The 25,422-nt window shown below is 38.9% G+C and overlaps 1 protein-coding gene across 6 annotated transcripts in view; it reads left to right on the top strand.

Annotated features, from left to right (window-relative positions):
* The window catches only part of SH3D19 (SH3 domain containing 19), a 125,835-nt gene extending 101,518 nt beyond the window's left edge, over positions 1-24,317 (top strand). For all 6 annotated transcript variants that reach the window (XM_037897380.2, XM_037897381.2, XM_037897384.2 and 3 more), the window contains 11 exons: positions 2,533-2,797; positions 3,347-3,415; positions 3,579-3,719; positions 6,094-6,166; positions 6,568-6,698; positions 10,167-10,225; positions 13,379-13,566; positions 14,237-14,289; positions 16,036-16,222; positions 17,700-17,797; positions 20,612-24,317. In XM_037897380.2, the coding sequence (XP_037753308.1) occupies positions 2,533-2,797; positions 3,347-3,415; positions 3,579-3,719; positions 6,094-6,166; positions 6,568-6,698; positions 10,167-10,225; positions 13,379-13,566; positions 14,237-14,289; positions 16,036-16,222; positions 17,700-17,797; positions 20,612-20,719 (1,372 nt within the window). In that variant the 3' untranslated portion in view covers positions 20,720-24,317. The remainder of the gene's footprint in view (positions 1-2,532; positions 2,798-3,346; positions 3,416-3,578; positions 3,720-6,093; positions 6,167-6,567; positions 6,699-10,166; positions 10,226-13,378; positions 13,567-14,236; positions 14,290-16,035; positions 16,223-17,699; positions 17,798-20,611) is intronic.
* The last annotated feature ends 1,105 nt before the right edge of the window (positions 24,318-25,422 follow it).

Below are 25,422 nucleotides of genomic sequence, written 5' to 3'. Positions count from 1 at the left end.
ACCATCCTCTCCTCCACAGAAAAGATTATCAACAGCTATCTTCACTTGCTCTTGTGGCTGGGCTTGGGCTGTGGGAGCAAAGAGGGACCCGTTGCCCTTCTAAGAATTGTTGCTGAAGAGGAAAGGAGCCAGGTCAGCTGCCTTTCTGAAGCTCTAGATGCATTATGTATAGTACCTCCACTGTTTGCTTACTCTTCAGTCCTGAGACCCTAGTGGAACTGTGGGAGGAATGACAGCCTCCCTAACCCCTTCAGCAACAGGAAGAGGAGTAGCACCCACAGGCAAAAGGAAGCAGGCCAGCCCTGGGTCAGGGCTCCACTGACTGCCAGGGACAGGTTGGTGGGTGGTAGAAAATCTGCTGCTAAGCTCTTGCCACTTAGGTACGGATATCTATGTATGGGTTTTATAGTTGGTAGTGTACCAAAGCACAGAGTTTTACTATATCACCCTCTCCCCCTTCCTATATCAGGAGGCTTGAGCTGATCCTGGAACTGAATTTACTCTGCTTAGGGTATCATGATAATAAAGCTCTATTTCTGTTATGAAAGTTTAAGTGCATCTCCTAATGTTAGAGTGCTTATCAGAAGAGTTTCCTTGAGCGCAAATGAGATGACTCATTGTTTCTCTTTATATGTGATCACTTTTTACCTTTATTTAGTTTTAGATCATGCTTGACCTCTCCCTTATGTTCTCTGTGAACCCAGTAGATAGAAATTCTGTCCCCTCCCTTTCCGCTCAAGTTCACAAAAGACCTATGATTAATAACAACCCTGTGATTTTTCCAGACATGAGATCTCTTAGGCTGGATATTTGATAATATTGCCTCACAAAAAGTGGGCTGAAAATCTGGTTATTTTTGTGGTTCAGATTTGGAACAGTCCGAACTGTGTGTTTGTCGTTTTAGATTAAAATGCTTATTTGGAGGGAGGTTAGGGATGGGGTGGGGTGGGGGAAGAAACTGAACATAGATGGAAAGATTTCTCTCATTCACATTATTATTTTTTTTAAACAAAAGTGAGTTGAAGGAAGGGGGAACGTAAGGCCATTAACTGGTGCTGAAATGACAGCTGGGTTTCTTAGGGACAGGAATAAGGAGGTGAAGGTCCAGGAAATTCTGAAAAAAGAGAGAAAGGGTTAGAATAAATATATTCAAAATAGTTGAGAAAAGAAGTATATAACCATTTTCCTGCTATGTTACTTACTATTTTAGAAGGCTTTTTTCATAATGGAACGATATCTGGCATAAATCCTCACAAAACTGTGTATTGATTAGAGCCCATCTTGTAATAGCAATAAAGAACACATGGAGGGTGCATTAATAAGCTTATTAATTCTCTTCTTGAGTGATTGAAGGCACTTGATGAAAATACCAGAAGCACAGGCTAAAAGCCTATTAATACACACCTTGTTGTGGCTTATTGTTATAACAGACCTTTTGAGAATTCATGCTAGTGAATACTTGTTTGTGTTGAACTAATGAACTTCTTTAAAAAATGCCAGAGAAAATTGTAGATGAAACATGTAATATTGTGGTGTTTATAATATCAGTGTCACTATATTCAAGGTTGCATAAAGATTTCTCCGTTATTTAAAAAAAACCCAAAAACGCATCCTGTTTTTGAACAGCATTAGTGCCTATCCAGTTAGGGATACAAAGCTGAAATTTGACAGGAAAGCAGTCCTTATTTAGAAGAGAGGTACCTTTGAGTACACAAGTTATTGATTTAGCCACATTCTTAGCCTTTGAAAATCATACTCCCTGAATACACAGTATAGACAGCACCATTTTTTAGCTCTTTTACATTTTCAAGTGTACAAGTTACTTAGGAGTCTGAGTCTTATAGACATTCAATGGGACTTAGGCTCCTAAATCACTTGGGCACTTTTGAAAATTTATACTTAGAACTTAACGAGGAAGCCTGGACATTCTGAATGTAGCTTTCTGCACAGAATAATCTCATGTGGCAAATGGTTGATGAAGTCTGTTATCCAAAGTAGGATCTTGTCCCATCACTTTAGCTGGGGGCATGACTCGGTTCACATGACAGGATGTTTCAGATAAGTGAGATCCCAAGAAATGAGCCAGACTGATTCCCTAAGTCCAGGTGAACCAGAAATGCTCATCAGGTCTTCAGCTAAAGCACCTCATTCAAAGCACTTCGGCTCTGGGTGGCTTCAGACAAAGCTCTTTAATGGTAGGTGGCCTGGCTGAAGTCTTACCTAGTTAGAGGGCCCTGGGAAAGCCAGCCAACCAGCCAGCTCCCTGTAATTGGAACTGGCCAGCAGGATTTGAAATCTGCAGTCAAGGAACCCTACTGAGAAGGTTTCCGTGATTATTCAATTCCCCCAATTATCCAAAGGTTTCAGGTGTTTCCAGAGAGTTTCAAATAATCCAGATTCTACTGTATTGTTCTTCATGTTTCAATTAATCATATTTCCCTATTGAATGCTGTGTGGCTGTCTCAGAGATTAGAGGGGTTTATATGCTCGTTTAAAATGCACACTTCTCTTGATCATTCAACCAATCTCTAGGCCTGTGGATGGAAAACTTGTACCAGCTCGACTGCCTCCACTTAAAGGCATTCCTGGAAGGCCACCTCCACCAAAACAGTCTGGAACCAAGACCTCTTCCCAAAAGGACCCTTTTTGTCGATCCTCATCTGACCTGACACTCCATAAAAGACATGACATCTTTGGAATTGGAGTCAAGAGAGCAAAGAGTCAAGTTTTAAAAAATCAAGACCCAGCATTACCGCCTCGACCTAAACCAGGACATAGTCTCTACAATAAATACATGGTGAGAGTGGAGATATTGTGCCTGGCTTTTGCATATAGGATAGAGCTGTTTCCAGTACAGAGTATAAGGTGTATTGTGAGGGAGGAGTCTGCTGCTCCTATATATATAGCTCTGCTTCCTTCTTGAAAAGGAGTGTCTTGTGGACGTCTTGTGGACGAACCAGGGGTTCTAGGAGGAAATGGAAGCTACACTGTGGGGTGAGCAAGGACTGAGATACGGGAAAGTCCTCTTGTCCCCTCTGATCATGCACCCTTAGCTGGTTTTAAACTCTGACTTGCATTGGATAGGTGGCATTTTTCAAAGGCACAAATGGCACTTAAGTGCTAAATACCCATTTTCCTTAAAAAAAAAAAAAAAAAAAAACCTTTGAAAATCTCTCTCTAAATTGTTTGTCCAGTGGCCAAAATGCATAGGAGGGAAAGGCGGGTGTATCTATATTACATTGCATCACTGTATAGGCTCTTGTGCTCATGCAGCATGAATTTCAGGTGTTTAGTAGTGTGAGAGCTCATTTGATTTGTGAATAATTTGTCTGGATTTTTGTTTAAGCTGCCTGTGCCTCATGGAATTGCCAAGGATGATTTCTCTCCTAGAAACCCTGGAGAACTCAGCTGCAAGGTAAAAGAAATTCTCTCTCTCTCTCTCTCTCCCTAATGCTAAATCATTAGTCTTTTATTATGTTAAAGCATCAACTCCTTTAAGCTTTAAAGGTGACACTCTGAAAAATGTAATATTGGTTTATTAAATCTCTTGGTTTCAAAAATGTTGCTGTACCTTAAAGCGTGGGGATGTTCTTGTGCTGCTGGAGCAGATCGATGGCAATTACTTCAAGTGTCAAAAGGGAGGGGAAACGGGCAAAGTGCACTTGTCTCATATGAAGATAATCACACGCCGAGATGAGCATCTGAAAAGCAAGCAAAAGGTAAACATTAAGAATTAATTAAATCTTTTTAGATGGTAAACTCATCTGTGCAGGGATTGTGCCTTGCTATGCATTTGTACAGTGCTTAGCACATTTCAGGCACAACGGTAAAATGATTAATAATAAGAATAGCAACTCCAAGCTCTCACCAACACATTGGTTGGGTCTAGACCGTTCTGAGTGGTAGCAGATGACAGAACAAGGAGTAATGGTCTCAAGTTGCAGTGGGGGAGGTTTAGGTTGGATATTAGGAAAAACTTTTTCACTAGGAGGGTGGTGAAACACTGGAATGCGTTACCTAGGGAGGTGGTAGAATCTCCTTCCTTAGAGGTTTTTAAGGTCAGGCTTGACAAAGCCCTGGCTGGGATGATTTAGTTGGGGATTGGTCCTGCTTTGAGCAGGGGGTTGGACTAGATGACCTCCTGAGGTCCCTTTCAACCCTGATATTCTATGATTTTATCAAACGTGTGCATTTTTTATTTAATACATATTAAGAATACATTTATTTCCAGTACATTGTAATTCACATTGCTCAGTTTTTGCACTGTGTTCATGTTATAAACTCTTTGTATTGCATTGAATTACATTCAGATAAAGCAATTATTCATCAGCCCTCAGTATTTCCCCTATAAACTTACCCCAATACACTCAGAAAAGTCAGTCTCCCAACCTTTTTGGATGATCTGATGAGGCTGTGCGCTCTCTCTCTCTGTTGCAATACCCCCTACTATGGAATCTCCCCCCTAACCCAGCCATGCTCCCCCCAACTCCTATATATACACATCGCTCCAGCAATGTGCTGCTCCTTAACTAGTGAACCACTGATGGGCCACTAGCTGATGATCTTACTCTGACGAATCACAGGTGGGCTGAGGTGGTCTCAGTTTGCAGTCCACGGCGAGATCACTCTGTGAGGACCTGCACTGCAGGGGTGGAGGTATGACTGGGAGGATATTTCTGAGTAGGCAGGGCTAACATGGGGCGCATTGCTGAAAGGGCAGAGTGGGGGCTCTCAGCTGGTCAACTAAGGTTTATGAATGAATTTATGATCGCCCACTCTAATCGGTTTAGGGCTGATTTAGTGTGGACTTGAGGGCAAACCTTAAAATGGTTGAGGGTGAGACACTCAATCACTGGTGCTTCAAGTTAGTGCAATACAAGCAACCGAAGCGCAACTAGCTGAATGCTGTACTGTAGACAAGCCCTGAGAAAATAAGTCACAATGACTTCTGCTGACCCGGATTCACGCACCGAAGAGTGCTTAGCCAATCAGGAAACCAGCAGGAATATCCTATGACTATAGCTACTTGACTTTAACCATGCAGCCAATCCCAGCTCAAAATTCACCAGAGTTTCAAAATGCATGAAAACATTTTGTCTTCCCTAGGGAAACTTCATTTATGTGTGTGTGTATATATAATATATATATTCCACACAACCGCTCTAAGCATAATTGATGTGATGTTTAATGTGGGGACAGCTGATGTCCCACCTGTACTAGGGCTCACAATGTTGCTAACCTTTGTTCAGCCGAATTTGATGTTAGAAACAATGAGAATTTTTTTAGAAACTTTTTTCCTAGTGTAGAAAAGGAACTAGTCAATGTAAAAATGCATCCCCAACTTAACCAAAATTTCACGGATATAATAAATGTTCATGTGAAACATCACATGTTCACGGAATCTGCAAACTCAAAGACCTGCCGATGTTGAAATTTAATATCTGTTTAGTTTTACATTGAATGTCATGTGCCACCCCAACCAAATCATTTCTCAGTAGAGTGTCTTTATTTGCACTGCAACGTAGAAAACCCTCTAGATTAACACTTCATGAGCCACACGTGTTATGGAGATGACATAGCTGATGGCCAAAAGCCAAAAAGGGGGGAAGATATAACTGCCATCAAGCAGCAAAGTCTGGCGCTCCTGGAAGAAGGAAGAGTTAATGTGAGAGTCATTACTATGACAGAAAAGGGCTATAGAGATTTTAAGGGGTATAAAGGAGGTACCATTAGAATAACATCGCAAAAGTCTCCAGATAGAGTGTGCTGCGAAACTCAAAATTGTTGTAATACAGTCGGATACGAGGTACTGGATATGAATACACTGCGTCAATTTTCCTCTCATTTAAATTGGTTCTACATCTGGGTGGCTGCATTCAATGGAATTACTTTTGATTTAAACCAGTATAAGTGAGAGAAGAATCAGGCCCATTAATGTATGTGTAATAATAATTTCTTTCTTTAAAGGTGACAGTTTGGAATCATACGTGCTTGATTGAATTGTGTACAAAGCCAAAAATCTTTCAGAATCAAGAATGGAATGTTCATGTTAATATCTTTCATGATTTCTAAACTGCTTATGTTTTTTGTAAGGATTCAAACAATATTGAGAGGGTTTCTGACAAAAGTGCTCCTCATGCTGTAGTGCTGCATGATTTTCCAGCAGGTGAGTGCACATAAATAATATCAATAAGTGTATAGTTTGACTAATAGTGTAAAATGTGCTTCCAAAGCAGAGAAGAAAATAGTCAAAACTTTTCTTCTGTTCTTTGGAACATTGAGGTTTAAAAGGCATGTAGCATTTTGATTTATCACAGGAATTTGAAATGTGATACAATTGCAGAGCCCAGGTTGCTAAGTTTGGATCCAAACTTACCCTGAATGTGTGGATGTTCTGATCCATGGTTTTAGCTGAGACCAATTTTGCGTTAAAGCTAACATATCAAACCATATGCCCATGTTAATAAAGATTTTTAAAAACTGATTCAACTTTTGGGTATGGTGTATATTTAATAAGCTTTTACTTCATTTGACACTGACTGTAACTGAAATGATACTGTCTTACAGAGCATGCTGATGATTTGGACCTCCATTCTGGAGAGACTGTTTATCTTCTGGAGAAAATAGATAATGAGTGGTACAGAGGAAAACTTGAGAATCGCACAGGGATATTTCCTGCCAACTTTGTTAAAGTGATTGTATGTAGCCCATTTCCATTGAAATATAGTGTATTCCACTCAGGTTCATGCTCCAGGCCTAATTTACCTTCTCTGCTGTGCATTTTATTCCACTTGTTATTTAGGTAAATTTTGCATCAGTGCACAGAAGAGAGAGCAGTTTGTTTGTGTGATATTAGAAATCTATTTAATCTTGCAACTCTGCCCAGCCATTATAGGTATGATTCTCATGTTAATTTAAAGTCAGGTAAGAGAATCGCAGCTGTTACTTAAATGCTCATAAATCACCCCTGACCAGATTCTGTTCTGTTTCATCTGGGCAAATTCCCATGGGCGTTTTCCTGGTGTTACAGAGCAGATTATTTTAAACAACTACACTTAAGCAAGAAGTCCCATCAAGGATTTGCATTAAATGGATTGAGAGTGTTGGGATGCCTTCAACCCTCCCAAGATGTGCACCCTGACATGGTATGTTGTTATTGAAGTATGTTTTTAAAATTGCAGCAGACAAGTTTATTTTGGAAAAACAAAAACAAAACCTCTTGAATGACACACGTCACCAATAAAAAAGTTCCCAAAAAGAAAACAAATTGGAACCTCTAAAAGGAAGGGTCACTTTGTACAATAAGTGTAATCAAACCAGTGGTGAGGAAGTATTGAGGAGATAACACCATGGCTGCTAATTTTTACTGGATAGCCTGATCAATGCAGAGAGACCTGGATAAGGGAATCTGAGACACAGGACATAACAAACACCGTTTTTCTAAGGACTTGTCTACACTTACAGCGCGGAAGAGCTGGGTCGCTGTAGCAGTAAGTGAAGATCCTACCTATGCCAATGAGAGAGCTTCTCCCACCAGCGTAGGTACTCCCCCGCCCTGAGAGGTGGCAGCTGTGTTGATGGGAGAAGCCCTTCCGTCAACATAGCACTCTGTACACTGGGAGTTAGGTGGGTATAATTACATTACTGAGGGGATTTTCCACACTCCTCAGAGATGTAGTTATACTGACATAAATTTGTAGTGTAGACCAGGGCCTACTGATAGTGGTATAGAAACTTCCACTTCTTTTACGTATCTTTTCAGTCATCTTGGGGATAGTGCACTGATCAAGGAAGTCAAGAGATCTGGATTCCATTACCAGCCCTGCCATTGTCTCAATATGTGACCTAGGGCAAGCAGTGTCACATTTCTGTGGGGTTGTTTATGTGGATACTTAAGGTGTGATTCCAGTTTAGTTAAAATGGTGCCAAAAGCTTTGTGGACGTGGTGACTTTGGTTTCGCTCAAGTCCATTAGGAATCAACTTTAGCTAGTCCAAAATAACAATGTTTATACAGTTGTTTACACTGGTTTAACTAAATTGGGTTAAAATCACACCTTAAGTTACACATGCACAACTTACTTTTGGAATTGCTGCCTGCTACATGAATAATTTTCAATATTAATGTGACGCAGTCATACATAAGAGGCTCTGATTCTGGTTTTTAACAGTTTAGGTTCGTGAGTTTTAATATGCTGACTACCATTACTGAATGAAAAATATTGTCATAGTTGGGAATAGTGGGACTGGGGAGTGGTGGGGAGTGTTACTCCAACACAGGACTAATACTGAGATTTGTTAGGTAAACAGACTGCACCCTTCGCCTTCTTCATGTTTCCAAACAAACATTATGTAATTCACAATTTGATTTCTATTGATGGCTAACTTTTAAAACCACTGTTTTAAAACAGAATAAAACTTTGAGTGAACATCATGGGCCAAATTCAGCACTGGTGTAAACATGCACAATCCTGTTTGAAACAAGATTGTGTTAACATGAATTAGGTAGCTTTTAATTCTACTTGGAGCAAGTAGAGAGTACTCGTGATCCTCTAATATGCACTGGGACCCCATATAGACAAGCCCAAAGTCAGTGGAGCTGCGCCAGGCCTGCATTTGGCTCACTCTGTCAGAGAATACTGGAAGTGTTAGACAACACACTGTGGGATCCAGTAGCTAATAAATAAGGGGAAGTGAACCTAGGTACATGTTCCTGAGCTGCTCCCATTTTAAATTTTTCTGTGTACTCAGGAATGATTCTTGCTTACTAATATTTAATTTTGAAATTTTATTTTATTTTTAAAAGTGAATTAAACTCTTAGTGCTAAAAATATTTTCTTTGCAGTTTGGAAATTTTAAAAAATACCTGTTGGGAAGAGAAAACACTTTATATAAAAAAAAGCAGTTAACAGAGATAATCAGCTCATTGGGGCCAGACATTCAGTATTGGTACAAGGGCCAATTCTATCTCTGTCTGATAATGTTAAGCTGGATATCAGCATGAGGTCTAGGCATCAAATAGTAATACTTAGCATCTATGGTACACTTCAGACATTAACTAATTAATACCCATGATGCCCTTGTCAGGTAGCCATTATCCCAAGGTAAAGCATGGCCCAATCCAGCACCCACAGATGTTCAATGAAAAGACTCCCATTGATTAGTGAGGGAGTTAGGTCAGGCCCTCAGTGAGTAGTGAGAGAGCCAGGAGTACAAACAAGGTCTTTAGACTCCCAATCTTATGTTTAATCCACTAAGCTGTGGTGCATATTTTGCAGCACTCTTGTGTGATAAGAGATCAGACGATGACTGTGATGATATTTTTAAATAAAAACTTAAAACCATATACATCCAGGGTCCCTTGGTTAGTGCACAGCCTACAGCTCCAAATGTGATAAGGAAGAGAGCTTTTGGTGACACTTAACCTCTTTATACATTCCGTCTTTGCATGCAGACCGAAGTACAATTTGAGACGTGTTTGTTTGGGGTACAGATGGTAAAATCTGGACTATCAAAGCCGGGAATGGATATTTCTAAACAGTAATCTTGATAATTTTGAATTGCACTAGCAGATAATAGATTACAATATCAATTGTGAGCCTGGAGCCAAAAGCAACTGTGTGTAGTAGTATCCAATTCCATTTTCTGCCAGTGAACAAAGAGGCAGACAACAAAGAGGACTGTTGCTATTAAAACGCAGTTATTAATGTAAATTATGAAAAGTTGTTGTTTGTTTCCATAATGTTGAATAGCAATGATGATGGGTCATTGGCATCAAAGAGTTAGTGATTATATCAAAACAGCCCCCTCCCCCCATGTAGCCAATGATCAGACCATTCCAGTGATTATGTAGTGCCATGTGGATAGGGTGACCAGATAGCAAGTGTGAAAAATCGGGACAGGGGGTAAGGGGTAATACATGCCTGTACAAGACAAAGGCACCTATATTGGACAAAGCCCCAAATATCGGGACTGTCTCTATAAAATCAGGACATCTGGTCACCCTATGTGTGGCATCTGCAGCTGAAACTGCAATGTAATTGACTAATTTGAATGGAGAATATTCTAATTTTGATATTAAATATGCTCAATTTATGCCACTGTAATTTTAAGATTGAGTGTGTATTGTTTTTTATTTTGTTTTGTTTTGTGGTCTTCTCATTATTAGATTGATGTTCCAGAGGAAGAGAACAGGAAAAAAGTATTGTTTTCATCAACATGTATTAAGTGAGTTTCATACACATTATTGCTCTCTTGTTCATCTTGACATATATGAAAAACAAATAAGCGGAAGGATTATGTTTACTTCAGATTTACAGAGGCATTAGCGTTAATTTAGTCTAACTCTGATGCACCAATATTTTAGTTTATGCTTTTTAATTTTTTCAAACTACGAATATTTGAATAAGAATCTTTCCATTTTTTGTCTCATTCATATGAAATTAAGCGCTAATTACTGTAAAATAGAACAAATATTCCTGAAAGATGACTCAAAACAATGCAGTTTTATTTTTGGCAGAAATATAAACAACAGGCTGAACTTCATGGATTTAAGAAATGGCAGATGACATTGACTTTGAAATAAATCTTTTTTGAAATCTGCTTTTTTGAGATACTGAGAATAGCTACTTGTAGGGCTTGATGCTGAGAAGGTCTGTGCACCTACCATTCCCATTAATTGTACATGCTCAGCACCTCACATGACCAGGCATGAAAATTATTATAGACTTATTTTAATACAGAAAGACTACGAGAGGCAGTATCTTTCCTGGTTCAAATGGATACAACTTGATTTCAGTTGCATTCCATAGTGTCATTTTTGGACAGTGCTAGTTTGTTGACTTACATGATTGTTCACTTGCAAAGTGAAAAGCAAAATGAAGCAGAGGTGGGTTACACAAAACAGTCTGAGCCTTTCCCTTAAAGGTAAAGTTAAAAATAATGTTTTATTTTCAAATTAATAGTAGAACTATTCAAACTTTTCTGGTAGCTATGACAGCCACTATAAAAGATCAACAGTAGCAATCTGATTTTAAAAGCCCCTCTGTATCACCCTCTTAAAAAAAAAAAAAAAAAAAAAAAAAAAGTAAATTTTAGTGAAATAAACTGGAAAATTTAGAACTGTAAAGAAGGGTGACCAATATGTGATCAGAGTTCAAACGGTATCACAGAAAGAGGTGGGGAGTGGGTGGGAATTCCTCTTAACACCTGTGTGACAATCTGCCGGGGTTCCCAGAACTGAGAGTTTCTGTGTTACCCCTCTCAGCCTCAGCATAGCAGCAGCAAAGTTCCCACTTGCTATGTGTCAGCTCTCTGATACACTGGCTTGTCTGCCTTGCCAGCAAACTTTTTAGGACTCTGCCAGTCCAAACCCTCTCTCGACGGTAACAATCAGTGAACCCTATTCCCAAGTTCCTCAGAGACGTCTTTCTGCAACACTCACAAAAACAAGTTAACTGGTCCTTTAACAAGACAGTACACAGAGGCTTATTACCTTCACTGGGGTTAACCAACAGTCTGTTTCAATCAAAGCGTTGAGTTGGTTTATGGTATAAGTAAAACAGGTTTGTTAACAAAAGGACACAGGTTTAAGTGATACCAAGTATAAGGAATCAGGGTAGAAATGGTTACAAACAAACAAAGTAAAAATATGCTTCTAAGCCTAAAACAACTTAACGTACTAGTGTCTTTTCTTCAAAGCAGTTTTTCTCACCATAGTCTTTCTTCCTGCATGGCTGGCTAGACCTTTAGCTAGGACCCAACACATGGAGCTGAAAGTGCTTGGTTTATTTGATTCCTATGGTAAAGGATAACTCAGGTGTTCACTTCCCTCCTCTTTATAGACCAGTAAACCTTTGAAATGTATCCTCAGATAAGGTTCCTTTCCCCTTCTGGGTGTGGACACCATGCTATCTGGTGTAGATTCTGCGCTGGTTCCTCCCTTGCTGGTGATTTTTACAATGTAAATTATCCCATCCTGCAACCTCTGATATAAGTGACTAGCCCATTGAATTTGCCACACCTGATCTGACATGCTGGCCTCTTTCCTTTGTCGGTAGAAAACCTGTTTTTGAACTCTCTCTGACATCCCTGGTTTAAACACATTTTAGTCACGTATTTCCAGCACATCTATACAGTTCTTTGTGGGTTAACCATACATTCATTGAGCAAGAATATTAATGATCAGTGAGTTACTAGTTTCCCAGTGGTATATTACATGCCACCTTTTGGGAAAATAGCATGACGACAGAGTGCCATCTGGCATTGGCGGGGCTCTTAGTGTCACAGCCTCTTTCACCCTGTATTTTTGGGGTGGTACTAAATGATAAATAATTGGTGCATTCAGTGATTTAAATATTGCTACACAGCAACTTTATGTTCCAGTTAAATGAAAAAAATTGAATTCAGCTGTGTAGTATCCTGCTGTAAATTGTGAAGCTGTCAGAGGCATTGATTTTTTCCCCTAGATTAAGAGTTTATATTTTCTGAAATCCACCATGGAAAAATAAAGCTTGTCCCAACAGAAGAAAATTGTTTTCTCTGATGCAAAACATCATGCTGCATTTTCAAGGTTTTTGGGGGCAGGGGTATGTGAAGCTAGCATTTCACAGTGGCTTATCTATCAAACAGACTAAATAAAAATGTGATTGCAGCCATTGCTGATGTGTCTCTCTTCCTCCTCTTCCCCCCCTGCCCCCCCCCCCCCCCCCCCCGAAGATGGACTACAGGCTGTCCAGCTAGAAAAAAATATTTTAAAAGCCTATGTTGCTCAGTTTTTTGTTTTTTAATGTGGCTTCAGCTGAATAAGACAGCATTACTTTTCCTTCTTTGTGTATTTCTTAACTTGGAAATGTTCAATGGGCCAGCTTCTTAACTGTGCAAAACATGAGTTCACAGGGGCAGGGTGGCTTCAAGTCACCTTTCCAAACCCCTGATCCTGGGCAGGCCAGCCAGGAAAATAGACCTGATGTAATTTAAAGTAGCTCTCCAGGACCACGGTGCCAGCTAGGGATCAGCCACAGCACTGCACACGCTGCCTCACTCCCTCCCACTCCTAGTGTCCTACAGCCTGCTACTCCCCACCCCTGACATACACCCTACTGAGAGGCGGGGACTGGATTTTAGAGAGCTAGGCCTGAGGCTAGTTTGTACCCCTTTAAGGCAGCTTTCTGTCTACTTTGTGCTAAGTACAACCTTTAGGCCCCCATTTTTATCCATTTTGGCCAGAAAGATATAAATATGGTGGGTTTTGCTTCATGCTAACTATTGTGGATATCCTATGCCATTTGTTCTGGCTATGTAGTGCCCAAGACAAGAAATGCAATGACAGACATATTAAAATGATATGTGAAGACAACTCATTCTTTTGTGTTTGTGCAGGGGCCCGAGATGCATAGCTCGGTTTGAATATATTGGAGACCAGAAAGATGAGTTAAGTTTTTCAGAAGGTGAAATTATTCTTCTTAAGGAATATATAAATGAAGAATGGGCCAGTGGAGAGCTGAAAGGCACATCTGGAATTTTCCCCTTGAACTTTGTGGAAATTATTGAAGATCTGCCTGGATTAGGTACAATATATCAGCACTAAGTATGTAACCTGGAATATAGCCACAGTGTATAACATTTAGTATTGCATGTAGGCAGTATGACATAACATATGAGTTGGAAAGAAAAATGCACTTTATTTATAAGGACTAGAAAAAATGAGGAAAGGGATTAGTGAAGACAAGAGACAAAAATGAAAGAGGACAAACAAGTGAAAATTGAAAGGAAAATTAGCCTTTTGAAGAGAAGCCAGATCTTGAATACAGTAAAAGCTGTGTTATCTGTCACTTTACCAGCTGGGAAGCTCTATGAACCAGCATTTTTTATCTTCATTGGCAGTCCGGTTGGCATGGGGCTGGTAGACTCCCTACCTGGGTCTGCGTGGCTCCACGGAAGCAGCAACATGTCCCTGCCGCTCCTAGGCAGAGGAATGGTCACGAGGAGTTTGGAGTGCGGGAGGGAGTGCGAGGTTGTGTTTTGTGGGGCTCCTCCATCTCAGTTAACCGGAATTTTTCACTAACCGGCACCCCCAATACCTCCAGCATGCTGGATAAAAAAGCTTTTAGTGTAATTTGGTATCGCAAAATGCTGTTCTTGATTTTCACTTCCTCTCCAACATGTTGAACTCACATCACCAGTGAAATTATGAAGAGCAAGAGCAAATATTTGAACTGTTTATACTTTATTATGTAGGTGTAGGAGCACCACTGACGAACAAGAGGGAGAGTTCTGCTTGTCTTTCTCAGGTAGGTTATTGGAATTCAATAGACTGAAGCCAAATTAACATGAGGTAAATTGCACAAGGTAAATTTTCATAGAGATGCACAGGGAGATCAGTTGCACAACTTTCATCGAAATTAGTAGGCATTATTAAGCATTTTATTCTCAGTGCTTTGTATAAATTACTCATAGAAACCTAAATTACAATTTATCTCAATTGATGAAGTGATTGGTAGTAGGAATTCATCAGACATCATTCCTACTCTTATTTCCTTTGTTTAGGTAATTTCTATTGTTCAGTCTATTGTGATTTGTTGAGCTACTGTAGTTTAGTTTAATCTGCTTTTAATTTGTAATGGGCATTAGATAGTGTCTTTTGTTTCTGTTATCCCGCCACTAAATATGTTAAAAGGGGAGGCAGACAGTATGAGACAGGAGTAATGCATGGGAAAGTTTCTCAGATTGGATGATCATTGAAATGTTATACTAATCTACAACTGTTTAGAGTATAATGGTTCACACAGGGGTGTCAGATTCATTTGTGGGAAGGGATTAATTCCTTGCTTATTTAAGGTCTGTGGGCTTGGTTATAAATTCAGGACTCTGTGCCCCACAATGCACTGTGGAATACCTACTGCTTTCAGCAGTAGTTTGGACAGCAATAGGGGGAGCATATGGGCTATATGTAATATCTAAAGTTATCTCTTACTGGTTCAGTGCCTTCCTGTAACATTCATCACTCAGTAAGAAAGTCGGCTGCTATTCCTTCCCTTTGTTTATCTTCTTTCCCTGCCTTTGTGAGTCTTCTCTGTTCTTTCTTCCACATTTCCTTCCCTATAGCAACTCCCAGTTCCCAACCCAGCGGACTCTACTTCCATTTATCCCCTAGATGAAAAAAAATTACTAGTGATTACATAGCTAATGGTGGGAGGAAAGTTTCATCATTGGGCTTTGAAGATGACACTTCAATCAGATTAATATGGGATAGAGCAGTCTGTGCTGAATCAATTACATACTGTTCCCATTTGGAAAGTTTTAGCCCTCATAGCTGCAGAGAGAATTTATTAAATTTATGAAAACCTAGATTACGGACAATCTGAATATGCCAGGCAGGTCCTATCAATACATTATACAAGCCATACATTTCACAACCTTGGGTTAAAATAAAAGAGTAGGGGTTAGGGAGATCATGAGGTTTAAATTCAGTTGAACCAGTGGTTGTGTGACTTTGGTACAAATCACCCCTTCACTTTTCCTCGGTTCCTGTTCATTCAGCAGAGCCTCCTTGAAAATCAGCTTCTGTGGCACTTTCCTGAGTTAATAAGAAGTGACCTGGGGGACAAAACAACAGTATTTTCAAAATCTCCTTGTCAGGCCTCTAAGAGATATCTAACAGGGAGAAATTACAGAAGCAAAACATGCACACACAAAAGATCATATTTAAAATTTGCTTGACTCTCGTCCTTTCAAAGCACGGGGCCGAGAAAAGGATTGTGCACCTCTACAAGAACCGTAAACCAAACCTGTGGGTTCACGATCTCTGTACACTTTGCAAGTCAGGATTGTTATAAAACTCCCCGTCCTGCCCCCCTCAATTCTCTAATCTGTGTTAAACCAATTAAGCAAGTATAACATTATGAAAAAAAAAAAAAACAGATAGTATTCATGCAGGTTACCCTCCCTGTCTAAATCTCTGGCTCCACCCAAGTCTCTGTTTTAAAATAAACTTGACATTTCCTGCAAACAGGTCTTGTGTTCGTTTACTTTGACAGACTGATAGACGTTCTGGAGAGTGGTGTGAAGCGCTTCATGATTTTACAGCAGAAACGAATGAAGACTTATCCTTTAAAAAGGGAGACAGCATCCAGATATTGGAGCATGTGGACTCAGAGTGGTGCAGAGGGAGACTGAATGATAGCGAAGGCATTTTCCCAGCAGTGTTTGTTCAGACATGCTCTGGTACAGTATTTCTAGTGGAAGACAAATTCTCATTTCTTAACCCACATCCCTAGTAACAAACACACTTATCTGAAGTGCTCATAATGACGACTGGTGTTCTGGTTCCTAGGGTGATGTAATTAGCTAGGTATAATATCTGTAACACTAAGCAATACTACAGTGACGTGCCATTGCCTAGAAATCAAACTAGACCTTGAACCAAAATTTTCCAAATAATGGCCCAGAGCCAATCACTACAGCTGAAGAGATACCATTAGAGATGAGAACTTTCTTCTAATTTAGTTTGCATTTGAAGCTGATCTTCATATCAGTAAACAATGTCCAGGTTTAATTAGTGCTTGGAATGTTTAATGTTCCCTGTACTCTAAAGTAATATTAACATGTGAGAGGAAGGCCAGGTTAGTTCTGGCCTGGGCTTTATCACTACAGTAAAACCATTGTCTTCGAATTAAATCTAGAGTTACAGCTGTCCAATGTTGTAGCCTTCAGTGGGGTTTCACAGGTGTAACTGAAGGCACTGGGCCAGGTTGGCAGCTGGTGTGAATCAGTGTAACTCCACTGAAGATTTGGCCCATAATTTGTGGACATTTGGGTTGCATTGATGGCCCTGTCCAAAAAACTAACTTACTCTATTCTGTTTAATTGAAGAAACATGAGCAAGAAACCAGTCTAGTTCACTCTCTAAGAATGGAGTTAGTTCTCTATGGCTAACAGTAGCCAAAAGCAGTAAAATTTTAGGTTTTTTTCACTCAAATACCTATGACTCAGAATATACAGAAAGTAAGGTGGCTTTACGTAGTCAGTTTCAGAGTTTCATACTGTTACCTACTACTCCATTATTATATACATTACATCAGGGTAGTCAATTATTTTTTGTCAAGGTCCAGGCTCTAGAAAAAATAAAAAAACAACAATTATCATAATAAAAAGTTTTCAGGGTCCATTCAAAAGCATCTGGAAATCCAGATTTGGCCTGCAGTCCACCTATTAAATATCCCTGCATTACATTTTAAACCGACTGAGGTTCCAGTTAGGAAGAGGAAAGTCCAACTCCTCCCTGTAACACTCCAGTTAATGAGAAGGGTTGGGTAGGTAAGCAGTGGGACAAGCTCTTGACTCAGTCTCTGAAATCCCCTTTCTATGAAATGAACTCATTTCTATTGCAGAGGGAACAATCTGCCTGAATGAATATCAACAGCAGATTTCAAGTGAAAGACGTTTAGTTTCTATAGTGGTAGAAGTTCATTTCTCATTATGATTACTTTATTATATTATTGTGACCCATTTAGTTAACCCAGCATGGAGGATTTATTGCAGTTGTGTTCCACACTATGTACTAATAATGCATTATTTGTGAATGTAGGGAGAGAGAATCCAAGCACTGAAAAGTTTCTTCTTCTTGTGGAATTCTCTTTAAAATAAAAAATTTTGTAAACAAATATTTTGTAATCACTTGTGTGTTGTCAATGTTCTACAGCTGGGGTAAAGACAGCACAGTCTCCAGGATGGAGGAGAGGAAAAGCCAAGGCTTTGTATGACTTCCAGGGAGAGAATGAGGATGAGCTGTCCTTCAAGGTAAATATCTTAGTCATTGCTTTAGCTCACAAACCTCTAAAGAGTTAGGGCAGCACAATATTGAGAAAACAGATTGTATGGAGCAGACCAATTGAGCTGGACCTCATCTACATTAGAACACACAGCTAGAAAAGGTAAAAAACTTTTACTACCCTGGAAATAAGGCCAAATCCTGGAACGGAGTGGGGGAGTGAAAGAGGCACAAAGATGGCATAACACCCACCTTTGAGATCTGCTGCCCAGTGTCAGTCTAGTTCCATGGCATAAATTAGAGCAGGTTATCAACCAGCCCGAAGGGGTTGAAACAACAGCTCTGTGAATCCATGAAGGATAGGGAAGTCCCATCCATGCCAGCAATGGTAGCAGTAGGGCGGTTGGCGTAGAAGTTGTTACAATAAATCTATACCACAGGAAGATTCCCTTTGCAGTGAGCTGATCCTCCTTTGGCTGCTTATGTTGATTTTTGGGCCAGAATGTCAGCGTGCTGCACCTCAGGCTGCAGGGCAAGAGTCACCACATTCAGATTTGAAAGTTACAAGGTAAATAAAGTAGCAGTTCATAATAGCCTCATATCAAACATCCTCTCAGCCTCTGTAGTGCTTAGAGCTAGCATTTCCACCTCTGCTAACAGTGCAGATATATTTGTAGCACTAGTACTAGGAAAGCCAACATCCAGGTACTCTTCCCGCTCTTCATCAACATTCCAGTAAGATCACTGGAATATTAGATGAACCTGAGACTCAGCAGCCAAGTGGTTATTTCCTGAAAATGAATCAATTGTTTCAGGACACTTGCAATACATGGACTGACCACAACGTGTCCAAAGGGAAAAGTTGAAAATCCGCATGCTACAAAATAAGTATTAAGAGCTCATCAGTTTTTTGGAAGGGCTATTTTACAGTACGTCCCAGCAGCATACGTGACATCATGAGGGTGCATCACTTAGTCAAACTAGGATTTGCTCCTGGATCTTTGTCTGTTTACTGGGGATCTTTCCATAAAGTTAACTTTTTGATGAGTATGGTAAATATAAATAGTAGCAACTATCAGAAGTCCCAGATGTTTGTCTGTACCTCTGTTTATGTGGATGCTTTTGTCTTTTCTTACTGTGACTTTAGTCAGGGTACAGCTGTTCTGAAACACACAAAATATCTTGAATAAAGTCAGATCGTAGTTTTACTTTGACAAATAGATCCTGTTACCTTGTCACGCTTCTTCAAAAAAAAAAAAAAAGGTAAAATTAAGTTTTCTGACCAGATGCATTCATTTTCAGTTGTATCAAAAATTAGAGATCTGATCAAATAGGGCACCAGAGAATTTATCCCACTGTGCCTAGGAAGCAGAAGACAGGATGAAATATTGGAACGGAGCCGTAGTAGCAGCAGCACCGACACCCTACGATGGTGGGCTCTTTAAAATACATTTAGTACAGTGTGTGTTTTGGGTTTCCTGAGAAGTTTGCACAGCACACCATGCAGTTGTGACATAGAAAATCAAATGACATACTGCTTGCTGGGTATTCAGACAGACTATTTAGAAAAGAAAAGAAAAGAAAAGGAGGACTTGTGGCACCTTAGAGACTAACAAATGCCACAAGTCCTCCTTTTCTTTTTGCGAATACAGACTAACACAGCTGCTACTCTGAAACCTGTCACTATTTAAAGAGGTAAAGGATGTTAGCAAGAAGCAGTGGGTCTATAATATATCAGAACCAACGAACCAGATACTGAGGGAACTTGAAACTTAAATTGGCAAGCACTGCATTGACATTCAAAGCAAGATCAGATTAAGAGTAATCTCAAAAATACTACCTTTTACTACTGTGCCTAAAGGAGATCCTATGTGAGCACTTGGGTTTTATGTTCTTGTGAGACTATAGGAGCAGAGTATTCTATATTAAAAGCAGAACCAATGCACTGGAAGAAAGGACAAGGCTATGGGAGAATATTTTAGATTAAGCATGGGGCACAACATGATGAAAATAGGAACAAGGAATAGTAGATCAGACAGGTAGTACTAATTCTAGTCCACTTCAGACAACCTGTTAAACTACTCAGACCATTGTGCCCCACTTTTGGTAACCATAATATGAGGAAAACTTCAAGGAGTGAGTGTCAGGGATGGATAACAAGAACAATGTGGGTAAGACACTTAGCTTGTAGCAAAGCGCTGAAAAAGAATTGTGCTTACTAGAGAAAAAAACAGTTCCTGTTCCATGACATCAAAGAAGTTTAAGTAGCTCATCAGCATATACTCTTAAGTAACTGTAACTTTAGGCACCTGAGTCAAAAAAATTTAGATTTTCAAAATCCCTGCTCAGCTGCTATAACCTTGTTTCCTGGCACCTAAGCTTCCAGTGATAAAGTTCATTAGATGCCTAAAAATCCACTGCTAGTCAGGTACACAGCTGCTTCAGTCCAGGCACCTCGCTCAAGCCTAAACCCTGGTGGGATCCTCCAATTAGGCATTGCCCCACCTATCTTGCCGAAGGGGCCCAATGTGGTAGACGTGCTTAAAGGCCTGCCTGATTTGGAGCATGAATTTGAACCTGCATGTCCCATTTCTCAGAACAGACCCCTAACTATGGGATATTCTGAGATAGGTGTCTCCCAAGTGTGTGAAGATGTTTTACTTCATATAAATGTAAAGTTAGTAAAAGATGACAATCCTTTGATTTATATAGAGAAAAATAAAACAATGAAAGTTTTTTGAAGGTGAATTGTTGTTACTGCTTCTCCCTCTAATCCCATATCAACTTCACATATCAAGCTGTATTTGAACAGAAAAGATTAATCATTGCTCATTTTCTTACAGGCAGGTGATATGATAACAGAATTGGAACCTGTAGATGAAGACTGGATGAGTGGAGAAGTACAAGGCAAATCTGGAATATTTCCCAAGAACTTTGTTCGAGTTCTATAGGCATCATAAGGATGGAGTCCAGTTCTGCTCACTAGGCATATGGAAGCAAATGCTTATCTAGCACAAAGGCACATTATATACTTCAGCAAACAAAGAACTACCATCTTTGTTGTCACTTGAGTTAATACTTTGACTATCAAATATGATTTGCACTATTTTCTCTAGAAAGAGACCCACGTCATATATAATTATATTAATTTCCTGAAACATCAACATTTGCCATGACAACAAAACTTTGTAAAGGTTCCACGTGAGCTAGCAAACAGAATTTACACAGGATTTTTTAATAGCTTCCAGCTAGGGAAATTAAATGTGGTACAATATCTTCTTACAAGTTAAGTGAACTGCATTCTAGTAGTTGACCTGATCTGATATTTCATTTATCTTGCATACAATTTGCATAAATTAAGATTGTTTAATAAGCTTTTTAGAAATGCATTTATTTTTCAGATTTAAGTATTATATGTTAAATATATATACCCACATTTTTTATTTTCAGATTTCACTACTGCTTGAGTTAATATCCGCATTAGCAGTATAAAACAGTTATTTTAAGACTGAAAGGATAAAGGTACTGTTTATTACCTTGCGGAAAAATGTCAAGCCCTAATGTATGATCTACACTTTGTAGAGTTTGTCATTTTATATATGGGATACCAAAGTCTAACAAGCAGGAGGATCAAAAGACTAAAAACTTCACTCACTTAAGAGTTTCTCAATCTTTGAATATAGGGCTGAGTGAACTTGTGAAGTTCAAGGTTTTTGTACTTGTAGAGTTCATAAAAATAGAGCGCATTCATCAGTCTTTTTACTGAATGAAGAGTGATTGCGCCCATCTGCCCCCCAACACATTTGTCTAGTTAAAGGGAAACCTGTTGTGCATGTTAAGGAATAGATTAGAAATCAACATTTAAAAACAACAAAAAAAACCCTCACCCTGGAATTGGCTCAAGCTAGTGCCCCATGGAGAGTGTTTTCCCATTAGAAACTTCCTCTCTTTCCCTCCCTGATCCTGTCTCTGGGTTTGTCTACTTGCTCGTTGCTCTTTTTTTAAAAAAAGATTTATTTTCCTTGTCAATTTTCGTTTCTCCTACATAAAACAAAGCCAATTCCATTCCCATTTCAGTTTAACTTTCAAACCTGACAGTGTTTCAAATTAGCAAAATAAATTTACCAATCTATTCTATAAACCCACAGTACCCTTCACCCCAGCTGCCATTCTTGTTTTGTTTTTTTCAGTTAAATAGTTCATTTTAATAGGAATATTACCCAGCCTTATGTCTATGAGTGAGGACAGCTAATTGAGGTATCCACTAAAAGTTATTTTCTATAAATCACATAGAAGATGTAGCATTATAAATGATCTGTCAAGGCAGAAAGCAGCAGACACCAAGAGAAATTAACCTAACAGGCACACAGATTTTTTTTTTAAAGCAAAAACAATGCAAAATTATACAAGTTAAATTATGTAGACTAAATAAGTCTGATATTAGACATATTTCCAGATAAGAACAGTGCATTCTGGAAACCAACACTTTCCAGAATGTTTGACAATAGCTCCATATTAAACAAGTTAATTGTTAACCCACCTCCCATTCTGGGCTGATGTGTACTGTAAAAAAAACAAAAAATGTAATCTTTATTATGCTACAGTTTGTTCTGTACATGTTCAGTGGCATCCTATTTCCACATGAGCAACTGGCCTCTTTTGTATTCTCTGAAGAACAAGGCAACTGAGCAAACTGTGTGTATATTATATCAGAGGACTAATATGTGCAGGTGGCAAATAAAAAAAGCCAGGCTTTTCAGAATCTCTTTCCATTAGAAAAGCACAGCATAGTGTAAAAGTCAGAGCAGCAAGGTGTTGATTCAGCATTGAGCATTTTAAGTTTGGAGACTATGGAGATCTTTTTAGCAAGTTCCATCTTTGATATCTTGATTTAATTTTGAAGTCTAACACAGGCCTCTCTACTTCTATCTCTTATCCTATGATGCTGCTTTCCCCAGGCTTATAGAAGGGATGCTCAGATACTATAGCAAGGGACTAATATAAAAACCCTGATAAAATACAATAGACATTAGCACTCAAAAACTCGCCTTTTTAATTTTTCGTTCATGGAGAAAAAGGATGTTGTTTTTATTTTGTGTGCCCAAAAAGTAAATTCTAATTCCACTTAAGAATGATAAACCTGCATGTACTCTGTCTCGGAAATGTCTTGTCCCCTTTCACTTGAAGAAAAAAAAACAAGTGTTGCTTTATAGTATGGGTATCATGTCAAAGGTTTAAGCAAAATGGACTCCTTTCACCATGGCTCTGTGCCAATGCAATTGGTAAACCACCTATAAATATTTTGAACAGCAAACTAGTACAAATTTAAGAACTTTATTAAAAAAAAAAAAAAGACTTACTCAACTTACTTCCTCCAAAAGAGAGACCTAAATCATTGAGGAGGCAGATAAGGTATTAGTGTGTAGTGTTTACTTACTATTGACTTAGGGCTTGTCTACATGAGGGGTAATGAGCTCTATAGTGCACTTCAGAAATCACATCGCTAATGTGCTGTACATTAATTGGTGTGTGTAGACATTAGTGAGTAGTGTGTAGACATTAGTGAACCTTTAGCGTGCACCAGCAGGGTATACATGGAGACATTAATATGCCCATGTTAACGTGCTTTAGAAATATCACACACCCCCATAGCTCACATTACCTTGCTGTGTAGACAACCCTTTAATTATGTCAGTTCTCTAAAGCTTTGATACAAATATTTTTGAACCAATAGTGCTGAATTCATAGATTTTTCCAAAAGAAAAAGGGTGTGTGAAGATTTGGCTATATTGGCCTATTAATTTTTACTACTTTAATTAAATGAGTGACATCATTACATTTCATACTTTTTAAATAAACATCTGTTTAATTGAATAATTCTTGTATTTTATTTTGTAACTCCGAATACTAAATCAGGAAATATAGCAAACATAATACCACTTATGTATTATACTTAATGTTTAAGTCATAAAAGGATAACATTGCTGGAAGCTGCAAATTCAGAATAATAGTGCCATCTACAGGCATTTTACATTATTGTAGCTTTGCCAGCTCAGAAAGTCATCGTTTTAAATTTCAGTCCCTTGATAAAATTAAATTAACTGATCTGTTTTGCAAAAAATATCTGCTTTACTGTTAGACAATATCTGCGACCACAAAGGTTTACACAGAAAATAATCTAAAATCCCTATTGTTTACAAGGATGTAATTCAGCAGAAAGGGGAAGTGAAAAGGGAACGTTCCAGTGAAAATCCTAAATTACATTTGCAGTTAATATGAAAGATTATGCTATCTTGAAATTCAACTAGGGACTATGATTCATTAATATGATATAGAGTGGTCTTCCTAAACTCCAGGCTGTTAGTGTTTTGTGAAATCATCCACAGTGAAAATAGCATCTTTGTATCAGAACACATTTTTCCATGATTTTTATATATAGTGAATATAGTACAAAATAAAAACTTATATTCTGCAAGTCCAAATTTGTCTCCAGCAATACGGTACCAGTATAAATTAAATTTGTATTTAACCAATAAACTTTTATATGTATGTCTGAGTCACATTTGATGCTGTATTTACCTTTAACTCTCACTAATTCTGATTTAATGAAAGGATTGATATCTTTAAATACATGAGGTCATGTTCAGTTAACATGGTCTATAATGCGATAATTGCTTTGTCTGGTCTACACAGATCTTATACCAGTATAAGTATTTCCATTAGGGATTTACAAAAAAAAAAAATCAAAATAGTATACTGGTATAAATGTGCCATACATCAGTAGTCACCATTTTGGAATTAACTGCAGCTTTGTCCCTCCATGGTCTGTTCAATAAACCATGCCTCTAGCAATCATCTCTCTATTGGAAGTGTCACATGACTAAAGCTACCATTTTGTCACAGAAGTCATGGAATCCATTACTTCCAAAGACCTCTGTGACTTCAGCCCCGGCAGGTGGGAGCTACAGGGTCCCACCACCACCTGCAGCAAAGGGAGCTGTGAGGTATCCCCACCATGGCGGGGCAGGAGGACCCTTCCCCCCTGCCACTTCCGCCGTCAGGGAGGGGGCAGGGGGACGCTGGAGCTCTGAGCCACCCCATCCCTTCCCATTTTATCACAGATTTTTTTTAGTAAAAGTCAGGGACAGGTCACAATTCCATGAATTTTTCTTTATTGCCCGGTTTCAGAGTAACAGCCGTGTTAGTCTGTATTCGCAAAAAGAAAAGGAGTACTTGTGGCACCTTAGAGACTAACCAATTTATTTGAGCATGAGCTTTCGTGCGCTACAGCTCACTTCATCGGATGAGCTGTAGCTCACGAAAGCTTATGCTCAAATAAATTGGTTAGTCTCTAAGGTGCCACAAGTACTCCTTTTCTTTTTTCTTTATTGCCCATGACTTTTACTAAAAATATCCAGCACAAAATCTTAACCTTATGCATGACACTCTCCATCCATCCCAGGGATTTAAGCTGCAGTTCAAGGGCCTGCCAGCCTTTACAAAGCCAAGTACATTTATGAATTCTCTAATGCCTTATTCCTAAAAACAAAATAATAAATTGTCTAAATGAATGCTAAGCTTACCAAATGTCACCCAACTTCCACAGGGGAACGCTGATATGTTTCAAAGTCCTTCAAACTTTTCAGCTGAGTTT

This window comes from Chelonia mydas, chromosome 4 (genome assembly GCF_015237465.2).
Source record: "Chelonia mydas isolate rCheMyd1 chromosome 4, rCheMyd1.pri.v2, whole genome shotgun sequence".
Taxonomy (NCBI): domain Eukaryota; kingdom Metazoa; phylum Chordata; order Testudines; family Cheloniidae; genus Chelonia; species Chelonia mydas.
Note: the sequence above shows the minus strand (reverse complement) of the source record. Positions and strands in the feature narration are given on the sequence as shown.